We start from the raw sequence: 20,462 nt of genomic DNA, 5'->3' as shown, positions 1-20,462 counted from the left end.
AAGTACTAGGGTGCATGTAATGAAACTATTAAGTAGCAAATTTAAAACAAACTTCTTCATTCAACATGTAATTAAACTCTGGAATTCGTTGCCAGAGAATGTGGTAAAAGCAGTTAGCAGGGTTTATAAAAAAAAGTTTGGATAATTTCCTAAAAGAAAAGTTCATAAACCATTATTAAGATGGACTTGGAAAAATCCACTGCTTATTTCTAAGATAAGTAGCATAAAATCTGTTTTATTCTTTTGGGATCTTGCCAGGTACTTGTGACCTGGATTGGCCACAGTTGGAAACAGGATACTGGGTTTGATGGACCTTCAGTCTGTACCAATATGGCAACACTTACTGTATGTTCTTAACTTTGGTGGAAATCGAGAGATCTGAGCCCCTAAAAGAGGAACCAGGGGCAAGCCCTCAGCCCAGAAAAGGGCAGTGGAAAACAGATATGGTAGGTACTTCAGGGGCAGAGCTTTCCACAGGCAGCTCTAGACTCCTCCCCTCCATATGATTTTTCTCTTTAGATTAAGAATGTATTAGATACAGTGGGGGAAATAAGTATTTGATCCCTTGCTGATTTTGTAAGTTTGCCCACTGACAAAGACATGAGCAGCCCATAATTGAAGGGTAGGTTATTGGTAACAGTGAGAGATAGCACATCACAAATTAAATCCGGAAAATCACATTGTGGAAAGTATATGAATTTATTTGCATTCTGCAGAGGGAAATAAGTATTTGATCCCCCACCAACCAGTAAGAGATCTGGCCCCTACAGACCAGGTAGATGCTCCAAATCAACTCGTTACCTGCATGACAGACAGCTGTCGGCAATGGTCACCTGTATGAAAGACACCTGTCCACAGACTCAGTGAATCAGTCAGACTCTAACCTCTACAAAATGGCCAAGAGCAAGGAGCTGTCTAAGGATGTCAGGGACAAGATCATACACCTGCACAAGGCTGGAATGGGCTACAAAACCATCAGTAAGACGCTGGGCGAGAAGGAGACAACTGTTGGTGCCATAGTAAGAAAATGGAAGAAGTACAAAATGACTGTCAATCGACAAAGATCTGGGGCTCCACGTAAAATCTCACCTCGTGGGGTATCCTTGATCATGAGGAAGGTTAGAAATCAGCCTACAACTACAAGGGGGGAACTTGTCAATGATCTCAAGGCAGCTGGGACCACTGTCACCACGAAAACCATTGGTAACACATTACGACATAACGGATTGCAATCCTGCAGTGCCCGCAAGGTCCCCCTGCTCCGGAAGGCACATGTGACGGCCCGTCTGAAGTTTGCCAGTGAACACCTGGATGATGCCGAGAGTGATTGGGAGAAGGTGCTGTGGTCAGATGAGACAAAAATTGAGCTCTTTGGCATGAACTCAACTCGCCGTGTTTGGAGGAAGAGAAATGCTGCCTATGACCCAAAGAACACCGTCCCCACTGTCAAGCATGGAGGTGGAAATGTTATGTTTTGGGGGTGTTTCTCTGCTAAGGGCACATGACTACTTCACCGCATCAATGGGAGAATGGATGGGGCCATGTACTGTACAATTCTGAGTGACAACCTCCTTCCCTCCGCCAGGGCCTTAAAAATGGGTCGTGGCTGGGTCTTCCAGCACGACAATGACCCAAAACATACAGCCAAGGCAACAAAGGAGTGGCTCAGGAAGAAGCACATTAGGGTCATGGAGTGGCCTAGCCAGTCACCAGACCTTAATCCCATTGAAAACTTATGGAGGGAGCTGAAGCTGCGAGTTGCCAAGCGACAGCCCAGAACTCTTAATGATTTAGAGATGATCTGCAAAGAGGAGTGGACCAAAATTCCTCCTGACATGTGTGCAAACCTCATCATCAACTACAGAAGACGTCTGACCGCTGTGCTTGCCAACAAGGGTTTTGCCACCAAGTATTAGGTCTTGTTTGCCAGAGGGATTAAATACTTATTTCCCTCTGCAGAATGCAAATAAATTCATATACTTTCCACAATGTGATTTTCCGGATTTAATTTGTGATGTGCTATCTCTCACTGTTACCAATAACCTACCCTTCAATTATGGGCTGCTCATGTCTTTGTCAGTGGGCAAACTTACAAAATCAGCAAGGGATCAAATACTTATTTCCCCCACTGTATATTGTTCTTGGGGGCATCGTGCAGCCAGAGGAGCAGAGCAAGAAATCCTTGGGTAAAAGGCTAGAGCAGAGAAAGTTTGGGAATCTTCCCCTTCTGTCACATTTTCTTAGTTCTCCCTAATAGGAGCTGTTTTTGGAAGATGATGTAATGTTTGTTTGGCCTCCAGCCCTTGGGTTAAAGAGGAAAATGATTTGGTGATGAATCTGTGCTGGAAAGGAGTTAACAAACCTTATTAATCAGATAGTTAAGGTCATAAGATCAGATGATGAGGCACTGGAGGAAACCATGCCAGAGGTTTCCAATGTAGCTGGCATCTGTAAGCTGGACAAAGCCTTTTTGCTTCACCAGACAATTAAGAGCATGGTGCAGGAGCTCTCTATTTGTGGAGGACACTATGTTGTGAGCCCCGTTTCTTTGGATCCAACAAGCACAAGTTGAAAGTATGGTCCAAGGGCCCATGATGAAGTCGGCAATAGTGCTTCTGGTGGATGCATTGTATGATCTCACTTGCACAACTGTGGAATTTCTGGCTTCATTTCTTACAGGTTGTAGGAGTTTGTGGTTGAGGTATAGGGTTGCAGATACCATTTTGAAACTGCAGCTCACCAGACTTGCTTTCAGGAGCCAGTTACTGTTCCACAAGTATTTGGAGAAGCTTGCCCAAGGGCTTGGGAGGCATAAAGCAACACCTCCCAAATGATGGAGGCCATGTTGTCAGGGGAAGAAAAAGGAAGATGAAAGACTCCTCTCTCTTCAAACAAAGCAGATATCCAGTAGACCAAAGGATTAGACACTTCAGTAGGGGCCAGCTCCACCAGTAGAATAGAGTGTTAGTGCCTGCACCAGGTTCTTACCAATTATTTTTGTAATGTGACTAGACATATGCAGTGCTGTTCGCAAAATCAGTAAAAGATGGTCCCTGTTCAACACAGCTTAATTTCTATTCATGACAGAGAAACAAGGCAGTTAAGGGATTAGGAGTTACTATGAGAATGATTAAAACAACATAGGTACTGAACAAGTGAAGAAGGGCTGAGAGTTAAAAGCAGCCACAAAAGGTGGCTTTTAGTCTAGATTTGAATAGGGCTAGAGATGTAACATGAGGTACTGACTCATGTTCCGTCTCAGGAAGTCTATTCCAGGTGTACAGCGCAGCAAGATGGAAGGAACGGACCCTAGCGTTGGTAGTGGTGCATTAATTTTTTCAGCCACTTGTTGGAGAACCATAAAGGTTTCCCTTTTCTCTTGCTTTTGTTTACTTTCTGTACATAAAGATCTGTTGCCATATTTATAGCTTTTTTTCAGCTTGGACCACTGTCCTTCCACTTCTCTTATACCTACCCATCCCAACGACTTTTTTTCAGGTACTTCCTCATTCTACTGAAAGCAGCATGTTGGAAATCTAAGACTTTGACTGCACTTCACTTTACCTCTTATATCAAAATATATATTGTGTAATGACTCTTGCTTAGATGTTGGAGACAATTTCTCCATTTGTGAGCACAAGTTTCAGAGTCACCCTTTCCCTTGTGGACTCTGTTACCATTTGACTAAGCAGAGCATTTTGGCAGGCATCCACTAACTTTCTGCTTTTTTCTTATTGTTCAAGTTGGGACCTTCCAATCCACATCAGGCAAGCTGAAATCTCCCAACAGAACCTTCCCTTTCATTCCCAGTTTATGGATATCCTCAATCAACCTTTGTCCAGCTTCTCCATTTGTGCTTGGAGGTCTGTAGATGACACCTGTGTGGATACAGGTTTTATTTCCTCTTCCAGGGACAACCCATATCACTTCCTCTTTCCCCCAGGTAGAAGAGTCTGAATCTATAAGCTGGAGTCAGAGCCTATCACCATGTAGAAAGGAAACCCATCTCTGTACAGAACTTTCAGCTGTTCTCTTTATTTTGGGCTTGCTTCTATTGAAGCCTCTAATCAAGCCACTGGCTGTGTCTTGGAAACTGTGTTTTTTCTAACCCAGCTGATAAAAGCTCCCTTTTAACCTATGAAATACCTGTAGGTCTAGATCCATCACAAGATATTTGGCATTTCTTGAACTGCAGTGGTCTTGAAGGACTTGTGTGATTTGAAGGGACAATGAAGGACATTATCATCCTAGAAAATAAAGTTTATTTTTCTTAATTTGCTGTTTCTTGTTGACTAGGTAAAACAGTATAGGCAGCCTAGGGGGGTGCCTGGAGTCATCTCAAGGGTTCCTGACTGTGGTAATACAGATTGCTGCTAGCCTAAGATTAATCTTCTTGGAAAGAGGTATGCAAGGCCATGACATGGAGGTAAATCCATGGTGTCAAACACTGTGTTTTTCATACATTATCACAGCATGTGATATTTTAATAGTCTATATTATAAAATCTTTTCTTAGGAGGAAGTACAACATCCACTCTTTTCCTTTGGTTTTCAGAGTTGTTGTTCTGTCTTACGTATTTGAAAGTTTCTTCTGATTTAAAGCAAATTTAAAACTATGGAGGAAGTCAAACGTCTTTGTTTTCTTCTCTCTTACCCTTCCATCCTTCTTTGGAAATGTCACACCACTCTGTTTTCTTTTACTTTGGTCCTTCACTTAGGAAACCCCTTTCCCTCTATATTCACCAAGAAAATGTTTCCTTTAAGCCCTGAAGACATGGCTTTTAGAGCTTGCTTTCAGTGGGGTCCCATTTCTTTTCTTTATTTGTTTTTCATTCATTCTCTATTTTTTTAGCCTCTCCCCCCCCCCCCCCCCCCCCATCTTGCTATCGTAAACCACCCTGATGGGTCATTGTGTTGAAAGAGTGGTATAGCAAATATGTATAAATAAAAAACATACGTATGCTTGAGTTTCCAGCATTTTTTAACCCTTTAGTGTCCAATGTTCCCATCAATCTGTTCCCATATGGCTTATTACGGGAACATTGGACACTAAAAGCTTTGGACATTGTGCAGAAGAACACACCTATACCGAATGGAGGTGATTTTCAGTAGAGTATATGCAAGACTCAAGCTCCTCCTTTCCCGAAGTTTGGATCTTATTGGTGAATTTTCACAAAACTTATTGGGCCTCTGAATTAGTGGACAGTTGAATCGATTGAACCACACACTGCATATGAAACCCCCCACTGTGCTTTATTTTTTTTTTCACCAAGATGGAAGCAACTATGCTGTCTCAGTGTGGTTACTTTTATTCACAGAGGAGGAGCTCAATTTTCAGTGGCCCATTTTGTTGCAGGAAAACAACTATTTATCCACGTAAAAACTTTGAAAAGTTCACTTCTAATGTTTAACAATTTTGTAGAAAATCTTAGGATGTGATTGGGATCAAAATAACTTTTTTTTTTTTTTTTTTTTACATAATTCAAAAAGCAAGGGGAAATGGAAAACAAAACAAGAGGTTTCTCTGCCAAAAATATTTTTTGTGAACTGTTTTTAATGCCTACCTTTTTTTTAATTGATGATGTAGGCACCATACACGTTTCTTCTTGACGTTTGCTGTGCATTAGAGAAGGTGAAGCTGCTAGCCTCTGTGGGGGTAATTCTCAGATACTACACTTCATCCTTCTTTGCTTTTGGGTGTTTCTCAGAACTTTTTGATTTTGTTGATATTTGAAATGGCATTGGTTCAATGTTCCATTTTTCCATTCCCACTCATACTTGGATTGTCTGACAGTGCACAACACAAGTCACATGATCCATATGCATGACCCAGTTGAGCTGATCTTATAGGGCCAGGTTTACTCACAGAACCTGAAAAAATATTACCAGGCTCAGCTGGACACTCAGGTAACAAAGCAGGTATTGAAGTAAAAAAAAAAGTAATCCCCTGTACTTGGAGGAGAGTCTAGAGTCATCCCATCAGGCTGTCATGCTTCTCACGGAAACACTGGGTTTGTGAGCCCTTGGACCACTGCCGAGGAGCGGCAGTGGCAGGCAAAACCACCCCAGATAGGGATAAGGCAGAACTCTAACAGGGCCAGCTAGACTTCACCTGCACTTGACCACCATTCCTCAGGAGTTGAGCCCCTGAGTGCAGGTGGCCGGCAGGACTTACCGGACAGGGCAGGAACTGGAAACCAGCCGGATACATACAGAGTCTAGAATACACAGGGAGGCTAGGCAGAATACTAGACTAGGACTCTCAGACAGATAAGGGACAGAACTGAAAGCTGCAAGCAGCCACTGAAACAGGGAAAAAAACACTGATAGATAAGAGACAGAACTGAAAGCTGCCAGGCAGAGCCACTGAACAAGAAACACAGACAACCTAGAACTAGACAAAGACATACAAACAAGAAACAAGACTGGGAAACAAGCAATAAAGTACAAGAAGCTACACAAAGACTAAACTAGAATCAGGCAAGAATACAGACCAAAAACTGGACTAGGCAGAAGTGCAGCAAGTACCAACACACCAGGGCCTTAGGCGATGCAAAGGCAAAGCAGAGTTTCCAAATGGCTAATAAGCCCAGCAGCAGCTGAGATTCAGCTGCAGCAATCACCAGGCAGCTATGGGTGCTGTTCAGGCACAAACAAGAAAAGCAAGTCTGGCAGCCTGGAAGATCCGGACCAGACTGGGCTGAAGTCTGGAACGTGTGACAGTTCATAGCAGCCACTGGTTCTGGCCACCAGAGGGCGAGGTGAGCACAGACAAGGAAATGATCACAAACGTGACACAGGCTGTGGTCAACCTAGCTCCACCGCAGACACCTCCTGCTTCCTTGTAGCTGGGTCAGGCTGGTCTCTGCTTTCTTTGGTGCTAGATGATAGTTCCAAGGCCAGTGGAGATGCCGGGGCTGTCTTCACTGATGTATCTCTATGTGGCAAGCTCTCCAAAGCACCACAAGATTCTACTGTATGAATCACAAAAGTATCAAGCAGACTTCTCTCCACTGCCTCCAAGGGAGTACTCTGTGGTAAAAGAACCTGCCGTTTCTGTTCTTCATAATTGGGAAAGCAATGAAAAGAGAACAAGGAAAAGACACAGCGCTCAGCTCTTGGCTTCTGCCATATTGCTCTACCACTTCCAAGAGTTGTGGTGCTTGTTTTGAACTGTGAGAATTCCTTTTGGCTTCTTGTGGATTTCCATTGTCCTATCCTACTCCTCTTCTTTTTAGGTTAACAGTAAAATATGTCTTAATGGTAGTCCGTGTTGATAAGTACGCCCCTTAGAATCTTTGGAATTTGTGATAGTCATGGGCTCAGACATAGTGGCATTCAGTTCTCCTTGTCTATTGGATTTGATTAGTCCTGTGTATGTTGCTGTGGTGCTCATGTGCACAGGCCCAGGGAGAGATGGCTGAAGCCACAGCAATGGTCTTTCTTTCCGGTGGAAGTACATTGAGCTATTTAGGCATGCCATTTGAGGAGAGAGAAGCAAAAATGTCAAGACTAAGGAAAGAAGAAAGTATGGGGTCCTCTTACTAAGGTGCGATTAAAAATGGCCTGCGGTAGTGTAGACGTGTGTTTTGGGCGCGCGCAGAATCATTTTTCAGTGCAGCTGCAAAAAATGCCTTTTTAAATTTTTTGCTGAAAATGGACGTGCTGCAAAATGAAAATTGCCACGTGTCCATTTTGGGTCTGAGACCTTACCGCCAGTCATTTACCTAGCAGTAAAATCTCACATGGTAACCGGGTGGTAATGACCTACGCACATCAAATGCCACTTTAACTCCAGTTTGACGCGCGTTGGGTGTGCGTAGACATGCGGCTTAGTAAAAGGGCCCCTATTTGACTTGGCCATGGTGCAAGTACCTGCATATTTTTAGCAGGGATGAAATGCTTTGCTGAAATCCTTATACGTGATCAGCTGGCTCTGCTCCAGAATGCATTTTTTTTAAATCACAGGTAGAAAATCATCATATGCTCTCAGTGTATCTGTGTTTACTCACAGAGGAGGAGGTCGTTTTTCAGTGACCCATTTCCTCAGGAAAACCTTGCAAAATCTCCATGTTTAATTTAAAAGATTTGTTCAAAAATCTTAAGTATATTATATATATGATTGAAATCCCAATCATGTCCTAATTCTTTTCTTATGTGAATTATTATTATTATTTTTTGGTACAGTTTGGGCTCAACACAGATTTATATTTTAAAAGTGCAATAGGAGGAGTTCGATTACTAAGAAGTTGAATTACTGCTTTCCTTGAAAGACTGTGCAACTTCTAAGTTAAAAGTTGATTTCATTAGTGGAACAGCATTGGTATTCTTGAGTAAATTTTAAAAAATAATACTAAAAGATTCTAGTTGCTTTTGGAATTCAAAACCAGGACAAATCAATACACATGTACAACACAATATATATTTGTGTTTTTTAGAGCTGTATTTTATAGTGCATTTTGCAAAAAAGTTCTTTTGACAAAGAAACTGTGACGTCAATCACGATTAGTTACTGAGGGCTCTGTTTACTAAGCCGCGCTAATATATTCTACATGGGTGGCTCTAACGTTAGTGTACGCTAAAAACGCTAGTAAATAGAGTCCTAAATATATTCTTTCCTATAGAATAAAGCCCTTACTTTAGGAGCATCAGCACATGTAAATAACAGCTTTTATATATGTAGATTGGCATATGTGTGCAAAAGCCAATATAAAAAAGGAGCTCACCACATTTATATTTCTAGAAAAGTTGTACCCAGGGTTGTTGAGTTTTTCAAAAAGGATATGATTTAAAAATATTTTTACTGTATTAGGTTTTCTCCTTTGTTTATTTCACCCTCTCTGTTTTGACAATATATATACATAAACTGAACAGTCATGAATGCTCCAACACCACTCGTCCCAAAACAATGCTATAGAAACATATAATTTGGTACCATGGATTAGATTCTATTATATGATGCCTGAAAAATCGGCGCCAAAAATATTTCCACTTAGGCATATTCTGTAACCACACCTAGATTTAGTTGCAGTTTATAGAATATGTCTAGCCAGTTTGTAGAACTCTAGGCGGTCCATTTATACCAAGTAAAACTCGGTGTAAGTATCGGTGCCTAAGTTAGGTGCAGAGCAGGTGTATTCTATAACCATATGTGTAGGTTTTTAGAATGCCTACAATCTGCCTATTCCAAACTCATGGCCATGCCCCCTTTTTGGCAACATGCATTAGAATTTACACTCATTACACTCACCACTTTACAGATATGCCTAGCAAGTTGTACCCATAAATTCTAATGAAAGCTACTTAAAGGGGCATAATCGAACAGGGCCCAAGTTTTCCTGAGGGCGTCCTTGCAGGACATCCCCGTGAAGGGGCGGGGAAACCTGTATTATTGAAACAAGATGGGCAGCCATCTTTCGTTTTGATAATACGGTCGACATAAATATTGAGATGGTCGACCTTAGAGATGGTCGTCCCCAGTTTTCGGCGATAATGGAAACCGAGGACACTCATCTCAAAAATGACCAAATCCAACTCATTTGGTCATGGGAGGAGCCAGCATTCGTAGTGCACTGGTCCTCCTCACATGCCAGGACACCAACCGGCGTGGACGTCCTTCTTTCAAATATTTTGGACGTCCTGAACTGCCCCCCCCCCACAGGGATGGCCAAATTTCAAGGGAGTGGAGTGGAGGAGTGGCCTAGTGGCTAGAGCACTGGTCTTGCAATCCAGAGGTGGCCGGTTCAAATCCACTGCTGCTACTTGTGATCCAAAATCCAAATAAATAAATAAAGGGGGTGTCGGAGGCATAGCAAAGGCATGGACATCCTTCTCACAGGAACATCCACATTTTGGATGTCCTCAACTGCCCATTGCAAGGATGCAGGCATAGCGAAGGTGCCTAGCACTTTGACGTCCTTCACCCATACTCAAAAAAAAAAACCCATCCCTGACGAGCACTTGGACATTTTCACCTGGACCTGTGTTTTTTTAAGGTTGTAGATGGCAATTTATTTAAGGTTGTAGATGGCTGTCTGCGTATATCTAACTACTAACTAACTAACATTTCTAAAGCGCTACTAGGGTTACGCAGCGCTGTATAATTTAAACATAGAAGGACAGTCCCTGCTCAAAGAGCTTACAATCTAAAAGACAAGAGAACAATCTAAAGACAAGTATATGAAGCCTGCCTCCCTCCTCTTCCTTCGCTGGACCTCCAGCCCCCGTTGCTTGGGGCAGGGGTAGTCAGGGCCTGGTGGTCCCATGGACCTCCAGCCCCTGTGTTTGACAGATAGAGCACAACTTTAAAAGGGCCCCCCTTGGGTTTTTTTTTTGTGCCAGCTGTAGGCTGCAGTACTGTGAGGACACACACATATACACTCTCACTCTCTCTCTCTCTCTCTCAGACAGACGCACACACATATTTCATTACATTTTTCACAACAAATATGTCGCCCATTTTAGCGGGCTTTACGGCTTGTATACATATCTATCTATCTATCTATCTATCTATCTATCTATCTATCTATCTATCTATCTATCTATCTATCTATCTATCTAATGGAGGCCATTTCTAAAAACCTGGATAAATGAGCTGTTTGAAAAACTGATTGCCTTTCCTGCTGGTGAAAGGACAAGCTGATGGTTCTTTGAGTTTGTGTAGCTATCAGGACCTATTGTTTTGCTTTTTGTGCAGCTGCTAGTGGCTGACTCCTGGAATTTGTCACCCTGGGTGACAGCTTAGTCTACCTAATGGTTAACTGGCTTTAGTTTTCTTAGCACAAATAATCATCTAAGTATATCAGGTGCTTAAATAATTGGGTAACAAGGAAACTATCCGGAAGAGTAAATCTATTTAACTGAATTTGGGCATCCTGTTTTATATAATAGTTCAAAAGGGTTTGAGTAGCTAATGTTTCTCCATTTGGACTGGGTTACAAGACCATTTCTGAACATTTAGAGCAACATCCATCCACTATCAGGCAGACACAAACTGGAAAAAAATTGAAAACTTCAGTGACTTTACCTTGCCAAGGTGATCCCAGGAGGTAACCAAAATATTGACAAAGTCACATAGAATCCCAGACTAATATTTAAAGATGTGCAGGTGTCTTCTCTTTTCACCTGATGTGAGGATTCATGCAGAAACCTTCAGGAAAAAAACATTTGAATGAAAAATGCCTTTATGAAGAAGGGATAAGTAGGGAGGAGAGTTCCACTGGAATTTGCTGAGTGGGGTAACTTGGTCACCCTTGGAGTTTCCTGACTTTGTTGTAATGCTATAGTTTTATCATCAGCTGGGATCTCTGCCAGCCTTGCAACCTTACTGGCTGCCATACTTAAAAAAAAGACAAAAGTAGAACTTCCTTCACAAGCTGGATTCAGCTGTACTCAGGAAAAGTATAGCAAGTAAGAAAAATGACTACAGGCCTTAGATTGCGGGACCACTACCAAAGAGTATTTGGATAACCGGTTAGAGTTCTGGAATAATGGTCTCCGGAACTTTTATCAAGCAGTGGTAGGGCTACTGTGTGGCAAAACAGCACTACCGCTGGGGCACCCGGCAGTAGTTCTGAGTTTGGCATGCACCATTTCCTGTGCTAGAAAATAATTTTTATTTTCTAGTGTGGGAGGCGAAGAGTAGGCATTCCCAGCGGTAATCGGGCAGCACGGGCACATTGCCGCATGCTGCCCAATTATCACCGGGTTAGTGCACGAGCCCTTACTGCCTATTAAATAGATGGCAGTAAGGTCTCAGGCAGTAAATGGCCGCATGCTGATATTGATATTCTTCACCCAACGTGTAAATAGACTCTGGAATTCGTTGCCGGAGAACGTGGTACGGGCGGTTAGCTTGACGGAGTTTAAAAAGGGGTTAGATAGATTCCTAAAGGACAAGTCCATAGACCGCTATTAAATGGACTTGGAAAAATTCCGCATTTTTAGGTATAACTTGTCTGGAATGTTTTTACGTTTGGGGAGCGTGCCAGGTGCCCTTGACCTGGATTGGCCACTGTCGGTGACAGGATGCTGGGCTAGATGGACCTTTGGTCTTTCCCAGTATGGCACTACTTATGTACTTATGACATTAACTAAAAAAAAAAAACTTTTTCCCACCGAGGTAAAAATTGGCCTGGCACGCGGCAATCCCACACACCAACAAAGGGTCCCTTTCTTAGCTAAAAAACCACACACTGTCTTTTAAAGTAAGAACCTCACCTTGATAGTCAAGCAATGATGTTGGGGATTATCATGGTGTGGGACTGTTTTGCTAAATTAGGATGTGGATGGCTGGCCACCATTAATAGAATCAAGAATTCTGCTTTACATTAGAAAATTCTTAAGTAGAATCTCAGGCCATCCATCCATGAGCTGAAGCTAAGCCAAAAGTGAGTCATATATCAAGACAGTAACCCTAAACATTCAAGTAAATTTACCACAGAATGGCTGAAGAAAAGATTTTATGTTTGGGATTGACCAGGTCAAAAGTCCCAACCTAAACCCTATTACAATGAGGTGACAAGACTTGTAATGAGCTGTCTATGCATGGTAACCCTCAAATGTCAGAGATGAACCAGTTCTGAACGGGAAAATAGGCTAAAATTTCTCAAAGGTGATTTGAGAGGCTGGTCAACAGTTATAAGAAATGTTTAGTTTGAAATGACTATTGCTTAAGGAAATTCTACCAGTTAATGAATGAAGGGCTCACATATCTTCTCACCCAATGATACTTTCTATTGAATGAAAAAAAAAAAAAAAAAAAAAAAAAAAAAAATATATATATATATATATATATATATATATATGTGTACATACACACGCACACAACCAAAACATACCCTTTCTAGCGAGTTATTCATTCAGTGGGCTAGTGGGCTATCTTTCTCTCATTTAGGATCTAACCATGTTTTGAGTAGAAACTGTTGTTAAAATACAAATCATCTTAGGTAATTCACAAACTTTTTTTCATCATTTTATACATTTGGATGTGCCTGATATAGTTAAGAGGAAGTCAGGTCCCATTAGAGACACATGGCAGCTGAGGTTAAAGGACTACTGCTGCCTGTTCTCTGCTACACATTAGATCTGCATTATTTATACAACACGTGTGTATGTGTTTTTGGTCAGTACTGGTAATCTGCTTTTGTACTTTCACATCCAGGATTTCCCTAGTGAATTTTGTCGCAGAAAAAAGAGAATCATCAATATCACAGTTACTGTTAGCTTTGAAACTCAAGTTTATCTCATTTGGGAGCTCAAATTTGATAAATTTTCTTTGATACTGGGTGAGTTTTTAAACATCAAACATTGAATTGGCCAGGGTACAGTAAAATATTTAGATCTATTGACTGTTTCAGAAGGGCAGAAAGCAGAACTCTGGGGCTTTGATGATCATAATCTCTCAGTAGCTTAACTCACAATATTGTTGTTTTGTACCTGCACAAATTGATATTAACATGAACATAAAAAGTTGTTTGTTAGTAATTATAAAATATCAGTCAAAGGTTAGTAAGAATAATTTGAACGATTTTTAACTTATGAGCAGAATTATGCTCAGTGATGGAAATGTTTGAAGACATGTTCATTTTGAGTTGAGCTCAGTACGCTGGGTGTATGATAGAAACATATGGACATGACCCACATACATAGAGATTATTTTATAGGACATCTGTTTCCCAAAAGTTCTTTAGGTAAACCTGAGAATGTGATCCCTATTCCCATAAAACGTATCAAAATTACTACCTACAGAAGGTGAGAGAGAGATTTTTGCTAAATGTTTAGGTCCAGATTTCAGTTTCAGACATTAAAAAAAAAAGACAAATCTGTTGCAAGCTCATTTTATTGTATAATTTTGTAGTTTACTTTTTTGCTCAGAGGTTTGGTTTTCCACAATTTCAGAATAGGAAAATCAATAGAAATAAAACAAAATAAAACATGGAAAAGAAAATAAGATGATACCTTTTTTACTGGACATAACTTAATACATTTCTTGATTAGCTTTCAAAGGTTGCCCTTCTTCGTCAGATCGGAAATAAGCAAGTGTTGGTAGATGACAGTATATATAATGACTGTTCACTTTTGTTTCTTTTTCCATAAGTTTGTTCATTTGCTTTTTCATGCGGCTGTATGCGGTATCTCCCATCTTAAGTAGAGAGGTGTGGTAGCCGTGTTAGTCCACAATTCAAAAAAATTATATATATATATATATATATATATATATATATATATATATATATATATGGCTTTTTTTTGAGGGGTTACTGAGTACCAGCTCCTTTTCCATTGTCTGCTAAAATTGACCTATGGTCCCCAAGTGTTACTGAAAGAGCGCTCTCTCTCTCTCTATGTGTGTGTGTGTGTGTGTGTGTGTGTGTGTGTGTGTGTAAAATCATCATAACATAGTATAATGACCCGTCTAGCAAACAGCAATTTGTCTGCTTTGGATAGTACATACAGATTCTTATATGGAATCTGGCACTCACTCACTCTTCACTCATGTGTGCGCCAAGCAAAAATATCTGCAGAAAACAGTTTTGTCCAGCACCGTGCCCAAGCTAGTCAGTTGTACAAATGCATTTAAAACAATCCTTTTGTATAATTAAGAAAAGTGAAGAGCGCATATAAGAGAGATTAAAAATATTAAGAATGTTAATATTGCTTACTGTATGCACAGAAAAACAAGAACAGCAGCTTTCAGGATTTATATTTGGAATTACATCTCTTTATATGAAAGGGTAACATGTTTGGGAATGACAGTGAGAAATATGTTTATATTTTGATTTAACTGAATGTATTAGTAGTTTTCATTAGTATAGTGGTAAACCCAATTGCTACTTATAGCCATAAGGTGGCAGTGTGATATCAACAGCATAACCATCATATTTTCAACACTTAAAGTGAGAGCCATTTACGGAAATAATCTACATTTTATAGTTTTACCCTAGGAATACTTCCTTAAAAGTATCGATTATTGAGGTTTTATCCAAATACTTTTAATTTCCTCTCTGGTACATCTGTTTTAGATGTTATGCGATAAAGTAGGTGTTTGTTTTTGTATGTGTTTTTGTATGTGTAATAACTATGTTGCAAAATACAAATACAAAGTTTAATGTTTGTATTTTTTTAGAAAGGATTCCGACTCATATTGAATCTTAGGTTTTGTATTTGCACTTCTCTGAACTCCTTGTGCGAGTGTCATTTTTTTCTTGACATTCAGTAATATTTATCATTCTTGTTACTTTCTGTTAACTGGTTTAGCTCAATATATGATACAAAAATAGCATGCTATCTAAATGAAAGGTATGCTTGTTTTATGCAGTATGATTTTATATTTTTGCTTTGTTTTGCCTTTTTTGGGGGGGGGGGCAGGGATATTGGTAAACTAGATTTATAAACCAGTTGAGTAAAAGACAGTGAATTTTCCCCTTTCATTTCAGTCAAGAGGAAGATGTGTTTTCTTCGCAAGATTCTCTGCTAGCACTCTGAATTAGAGATTTATTTGCAACAAAAAATCAATTAGTCCTAAATTTATTCATGGATTTCAGGACTAACGATCAATGCAGGTCCACTCAGTGGGCTCAAGGGGACCCAGTTCATCCCAGTTAATGTGTCTGAAGGGGAATTACCATTGATGCTATTTTTTTTCCCCTTTAGGTCAGAGATCAGATCTCACTGTCATGGACTGCGACAACCAAGAATGAATTCACCTTACTTTTGCCCAAACTGAATCCAGAAACCTTTACAATGAAAGGGCAATTGTGTGGACCTGAGGTGTTAGCATGCCAGGTTAGAGTCTATATAACTTTTTTTTATTGTTTGGTGAAGAAAGATGTTTCAAAGAATAAGGGCTTCAGAAGTATTTGACCATTAAGGACAGGTTATTTTCTTTGAAGCTTATTTTCACTAAACTGTAATATTCAATAGGAAAAACTAACCTAACAAATGTTGTGGCAATGGTGTTTAAGAACACATTATTAATACAGCTGTCTCTAATGTTTCTGCCTTGCATAAATTGGGTTATCATCTTTATCTGCTAATATAAAAATCCTTTCCTTTAAAAAATTAATAGTTAACTCAGGATCTAAAATGTAAAAAGTCAGCTACTTTTGTATCTCTGCCAATGTAGGTTGTGGTTAGCTACCAATTTGGCATTTTCATGCACAGAAGTTATAGCCATCGTAGTCATTTATTTTAAATCTTGCTATGTTTTCATATCTAAACAATTGTTCTTGCTGTAAAGCTGTAGAGACGATATGGCATGTACACATTGGATTCTCATACTTATTTGAATAATCATTAAAATGATTTTGTTATTATGCTGCATTATTCCTTAGTGGCAGGGCTGCTTGCTTGCTTTTTTTTTTTTTTTGGATGACTGAATTAAAAGCGCAGGGACAAGAAATATCAATTGTCCTCTGTCATTTAATGTCAAGTTTCAGTTATCTTACGTTCAAGTGTGCCAATATCTTAAATGATATAATACAGTGCTGAAGCAAAATCTAGCAACTGACTTCATTCTCACACCACTTCACAGCATAACTATTGAGCTTTAGTATGATACAACACAATGCTGAATTTAGTTTGTTTCAGTAACTGAAATTGGACTTCGGCAGTGATTAAATGCATATTTTCTAAAGTCATTCAGACAGAGAATAATTTTCATGCCAAATGTCATTTTGCTGCCCAGTGACTGTTGATGAGTAGTGCAGTGTAGTTGCATTGGTTTTCTTATGATTTGATTTTCAATTTCATTGTTAATACATTCAATAAATCCTTTCTTTTTACCAGTTATCTGTTTCATGCCACCTATAGTGATGTTTTCAAGTTGTTTCTAACTCAGATCTAGCTCTTGAATTTCTTGAGACAGTTGGAAGGACATTTTAGAAGGCTTGTGTGGTTTTTACACGTGAATAGCAGCATTTACATGTGTAAAAGCCCTACAAATGAAAATACCTATTTTAGAAAGCTGCTGTTTACATGTATGAAAGCTGCAGCACACACAGTTTGAAAGAGGACATGTTATAGGCAGGCTAGAAAAGTATGCCTGTATTTCTATTTTACTCTCTAATTATGAAATGGATTCTATAAAAGTAGCCCAATGGTTAGTGCAGCGGGCTCTGATGCTGGCAACTTGGGTTCGATTCCCGTTGCAGATCCTTGTGATCATGGGCAAATCACTTAACCCTCCGTTGCCCCAGGTACGAAGAACTTAGATTGTGAGCCCTCTAGGAACAGAGAAAGTTCCTGCATATAATGTGTACAGCGCTGCGTATGTCTTGTAGCACTTTACAAATGATTAGTAGTAGTAGTACATGTGTGTGGATGTGTCAAATGATGCTTAGATGGCGACTCCAGCTGTGATGAACAAGGGCCAGTGCTGGGCAGACTTGTACAGTCTGTGTCCCATATATGGCAATCTGGTTTAGGATGGGTTGGAAAGGGCTTCAACAGTAACTATAGTTATGGGCAGACTTTTACAGTCTGTGGCCCACAAATGAGAAGTAGTTAGAATGTAAGGTCAGGGCCGGGCAAACTTCTATGGTCTATGTTCCAGAAATGCCAAAGAATTACTGATCAAATGTTTTACTTCACATTCATTGTTGATTTAATCATGAATAGATAATGAGTGTGACAGTTGGGCAGACTGGATGGGACCGTTCAGGTCTTTATCTGCTGTCACTTACTATGTTACAATGGCAGTACATGTATACTTTATAAGAATATTGGCTCTGGCCTTTACATGTGCTTTAAAGCAGGTGTAAGTGTCAAATAGCTGCTCATTGAGACTGGGATTGCACCAATGATTTGGGGGGGTGGGGGTGGAGGAAGGGACAGTTATTTTTAATTTTTCTGGTGTTTAATCTGCCTCAAAAATTCCCTAAGGAGAGTTATTTTGCTTGACCCCTTAATTAGCTGATCCTGGATGTCCAGTTTTGTAAAAACCAGCACTTAGAGAGGGACCTATTTGCCTCTCTTTTTTTTTTTTTAAACATATTTGTTACTGAAATGGCTGTTCAGATTGGACATGCCAGCATTTGTATGCGTATTTGCACATGCTCTAAAGGTGTTTATTTTAGAAGTACTGTTCAAGTTTTAGATATGCATAAATCAGCGCTTACATTTATATTGCATAAATGTCTAAATTCCAGTTTTAGAAAACTAGGATATATATAAAACTTTAAAATGTGCATCAGGATAAGGGGACAGGTTTTAGGCGGGACTAGGGTACGCCTAAACAATAAACTTTTATAACCCATTTCAGAAGGAAAATTCAGGTCTGTGTCCAAAAGGATCAATGTTGGGATATCTAGGTTTCAGAAAAATACTATATTGACAACGCTTCTCTGGAGGGATTAGGGAAGATCACTCCCAAAGTCTCTCAGTGGTTGCTGTTCTCCCTGAAAGTGAAACTGGCAATGAATACCGGGCATTGACAGCTTCTGGAAAAATAAACGTTTGTTTCTAAAATGGCTAACAGACATTTATGTGCCAGACTATAAATGTTGATGTTGCTGTTTCATACCATAAACATTTATGTGCCCATTTAAGGCTTTAAAAAGAATGCGCTTTTCTCATGTAACCGGCTTATAACATAGTAGATGACGGCAGAAAAAGACCTGCACGGGCCATTCAGTCTGCTCAACAAGACAAAATCACATGTGCCACTTTTTGTGTATACCTTACCTTGATTTGTATCTGTCATTTTCAGGGCACAGACCGTAGAAGTCTGCCCAGCACTAGCCCCGCCTCCCAACCACCAACTCTTCCTCTCCCCACCAGCTCCGCCACCCAATTTTGGCTAAGCTTCTGAGGATCCATTCCTTCTGCACAGGATTCCTTTATGTATATCCCACGCATGTTTGAATTCTGTTACCGTTTTCATCTCCACCACCTCCCGCGGGAGGGCATTCCAAGTATCCACCACTCTCTCTGTGAAACGTCCATTGGTTTTAGAACAGGCTGTATGTTGGCAGATCTTGTTCTAAAATGCTAGTGGAACTTGATGTCCTAACCTGAATGACTTAATTTCAATTTTACAGAAGACCTCTCATTCAGCAGAGCCTTTAGTAAAAATACATGGGAAAATGTGAACGTCCTGACTTGAATGTCCCATTTCCCACCTAGATGCCCTAAGGAAAGTCGGGCTATTTACTACTATTATTTCTCATTTCTGTATCACCACTAGATGTATGCATCCAATGTACAGCTTACAATCTAGTCAAGATGATATACAGGGGGAAAAGGCTTTAGGAATTGCATTTATTAAGAAAATGCTAACATGCAACAACTGTGATCAGAAGAAATGAATTAAGATTTAAAAATATCACAAAAATATGGGGTTTTAGACTAGACTTGCATAATGCCAGAGATGGAGTGCTGAGCACCAGCTTAGAAGTCTGTTCCAAGTGTATGGCTTAGCAAAATAGAAAATATAGATTTGGGAGTTGTTGACAATGAAGGAAGAGAGTGAATTGTCTGATGAGCAGATTTCACCAGGAAGGTTGTAGGGAGAGATAAGAGGATATCTGGTGAAGATCTATGGAATGAATGAAGTTGGTCAATAAAAGAAACCAGGAATGTTCGAAGCTGGAATTGCTCCCTGTGCTACACGCTCCCTAGTGCCCACATTCTGCCCACTGCACCACAGCCACTACAGGGGAGACAATGGACAAGGAGCAATTTTTGCACCCCATCTTCCTTGCTCTCAGTGCAGCAGTACCACTGGTACAGTCCTTGAAATGGCCTTGAGAGAATCAGTATGTGGAAGCAGATGGAGAGGTAATGTAGTGATTTGAAGAAGAGGAATTATATGGTTGTAGCAACAGTGACAAAAGATAAATTGAACTTTTAAAGCTTGAATAGATTATAGTGAAGAGAGTGTGTTTACTTGGAAATCTGTGAGGAATATGTTGCAGTAGTCTAAGCAGGAGGTAATGAAAGTATGGATATAGGTTTTGGTAGTGTGTTCAGAAAGAAGGGGCAGATTTGGCAGTGTTGTAGAATAGGCTAAGGTGATGGGTCTGTGGTACTGTTATCCATTAAAATATAGAAAAGGAAGGAGGGCTGTTAGCTGCTGGGCAAGATGGAAAAGCTGTTTCTAACTCAGGGGTGGGGGGGGGGGAACAAGAGAGTTAGATCACTAATTGATATTTCTGTACTCGTTTACTGGACAATTGTATTGCCTGAAGTGCTCCCAGATGTTTTTCAAGATGTCAGGAACAGAGAGTGTCAGACTTGTGAGTTCTTGTACCAAGTAGGGTGCTGCTGAGCCCGATACTCGGACCAGGTTCTGCTTGGCGGCCGGACAACACCGGGTTTCACCTGCGCTGACGGCTGTTCCCCAGAGCTTGAGCCCCTAGGTGCGGGCGGCCTACAGGTCTTACGAGACGGAGCAGGAAGCGGGGTGGTGAATGTGTCGGCCAGGCAGACAGCAAACAAGAGAGTGGTCCAGGTATAGGCAAA

The 20,462-nt window shown here is 40.3% G+C and overlaps 1 protein-coding gene across 1 annotated transcript in view; it reads left to right on the top strand.

The window, feature by feature from the left end:
- CCDC171 (coiled-coil domain containing 171) overlaps positions 1–20,462 on the top strand; it is a 665,674-nt gene that overhangs the window by 501,436 nt on the left and 143,776 nt on the right. The window contains 1 exon segment of the mRNA XM_030194229.1: positions 15,654–15,785. Within this exon segment, the coding sequence (XP_030050089.1) occupies positions 15,654–15,785 (132 nt within the window).

This window comes from Microcaecilia unicolor, chromosome 2, assembly GCF_901765095.1.
Source record: "Microcaecilia unicolor chromosome 2, aMicUni1.1, whole genome shotgun sequence".
Classification (NCBI taxonomy): domain Eukaryota; kingdom Metazoa; phylum Chordata; class Amphibia; order Gymnophiona; family Siphonopidae; genus Microcaecilia; species Microcaecilia unicolor.
The sequence above is the reverse complement of the archived record's forward strand: the minus strand, read 5'-3'. Positions and strand labels throughout refer to the sequence as shown.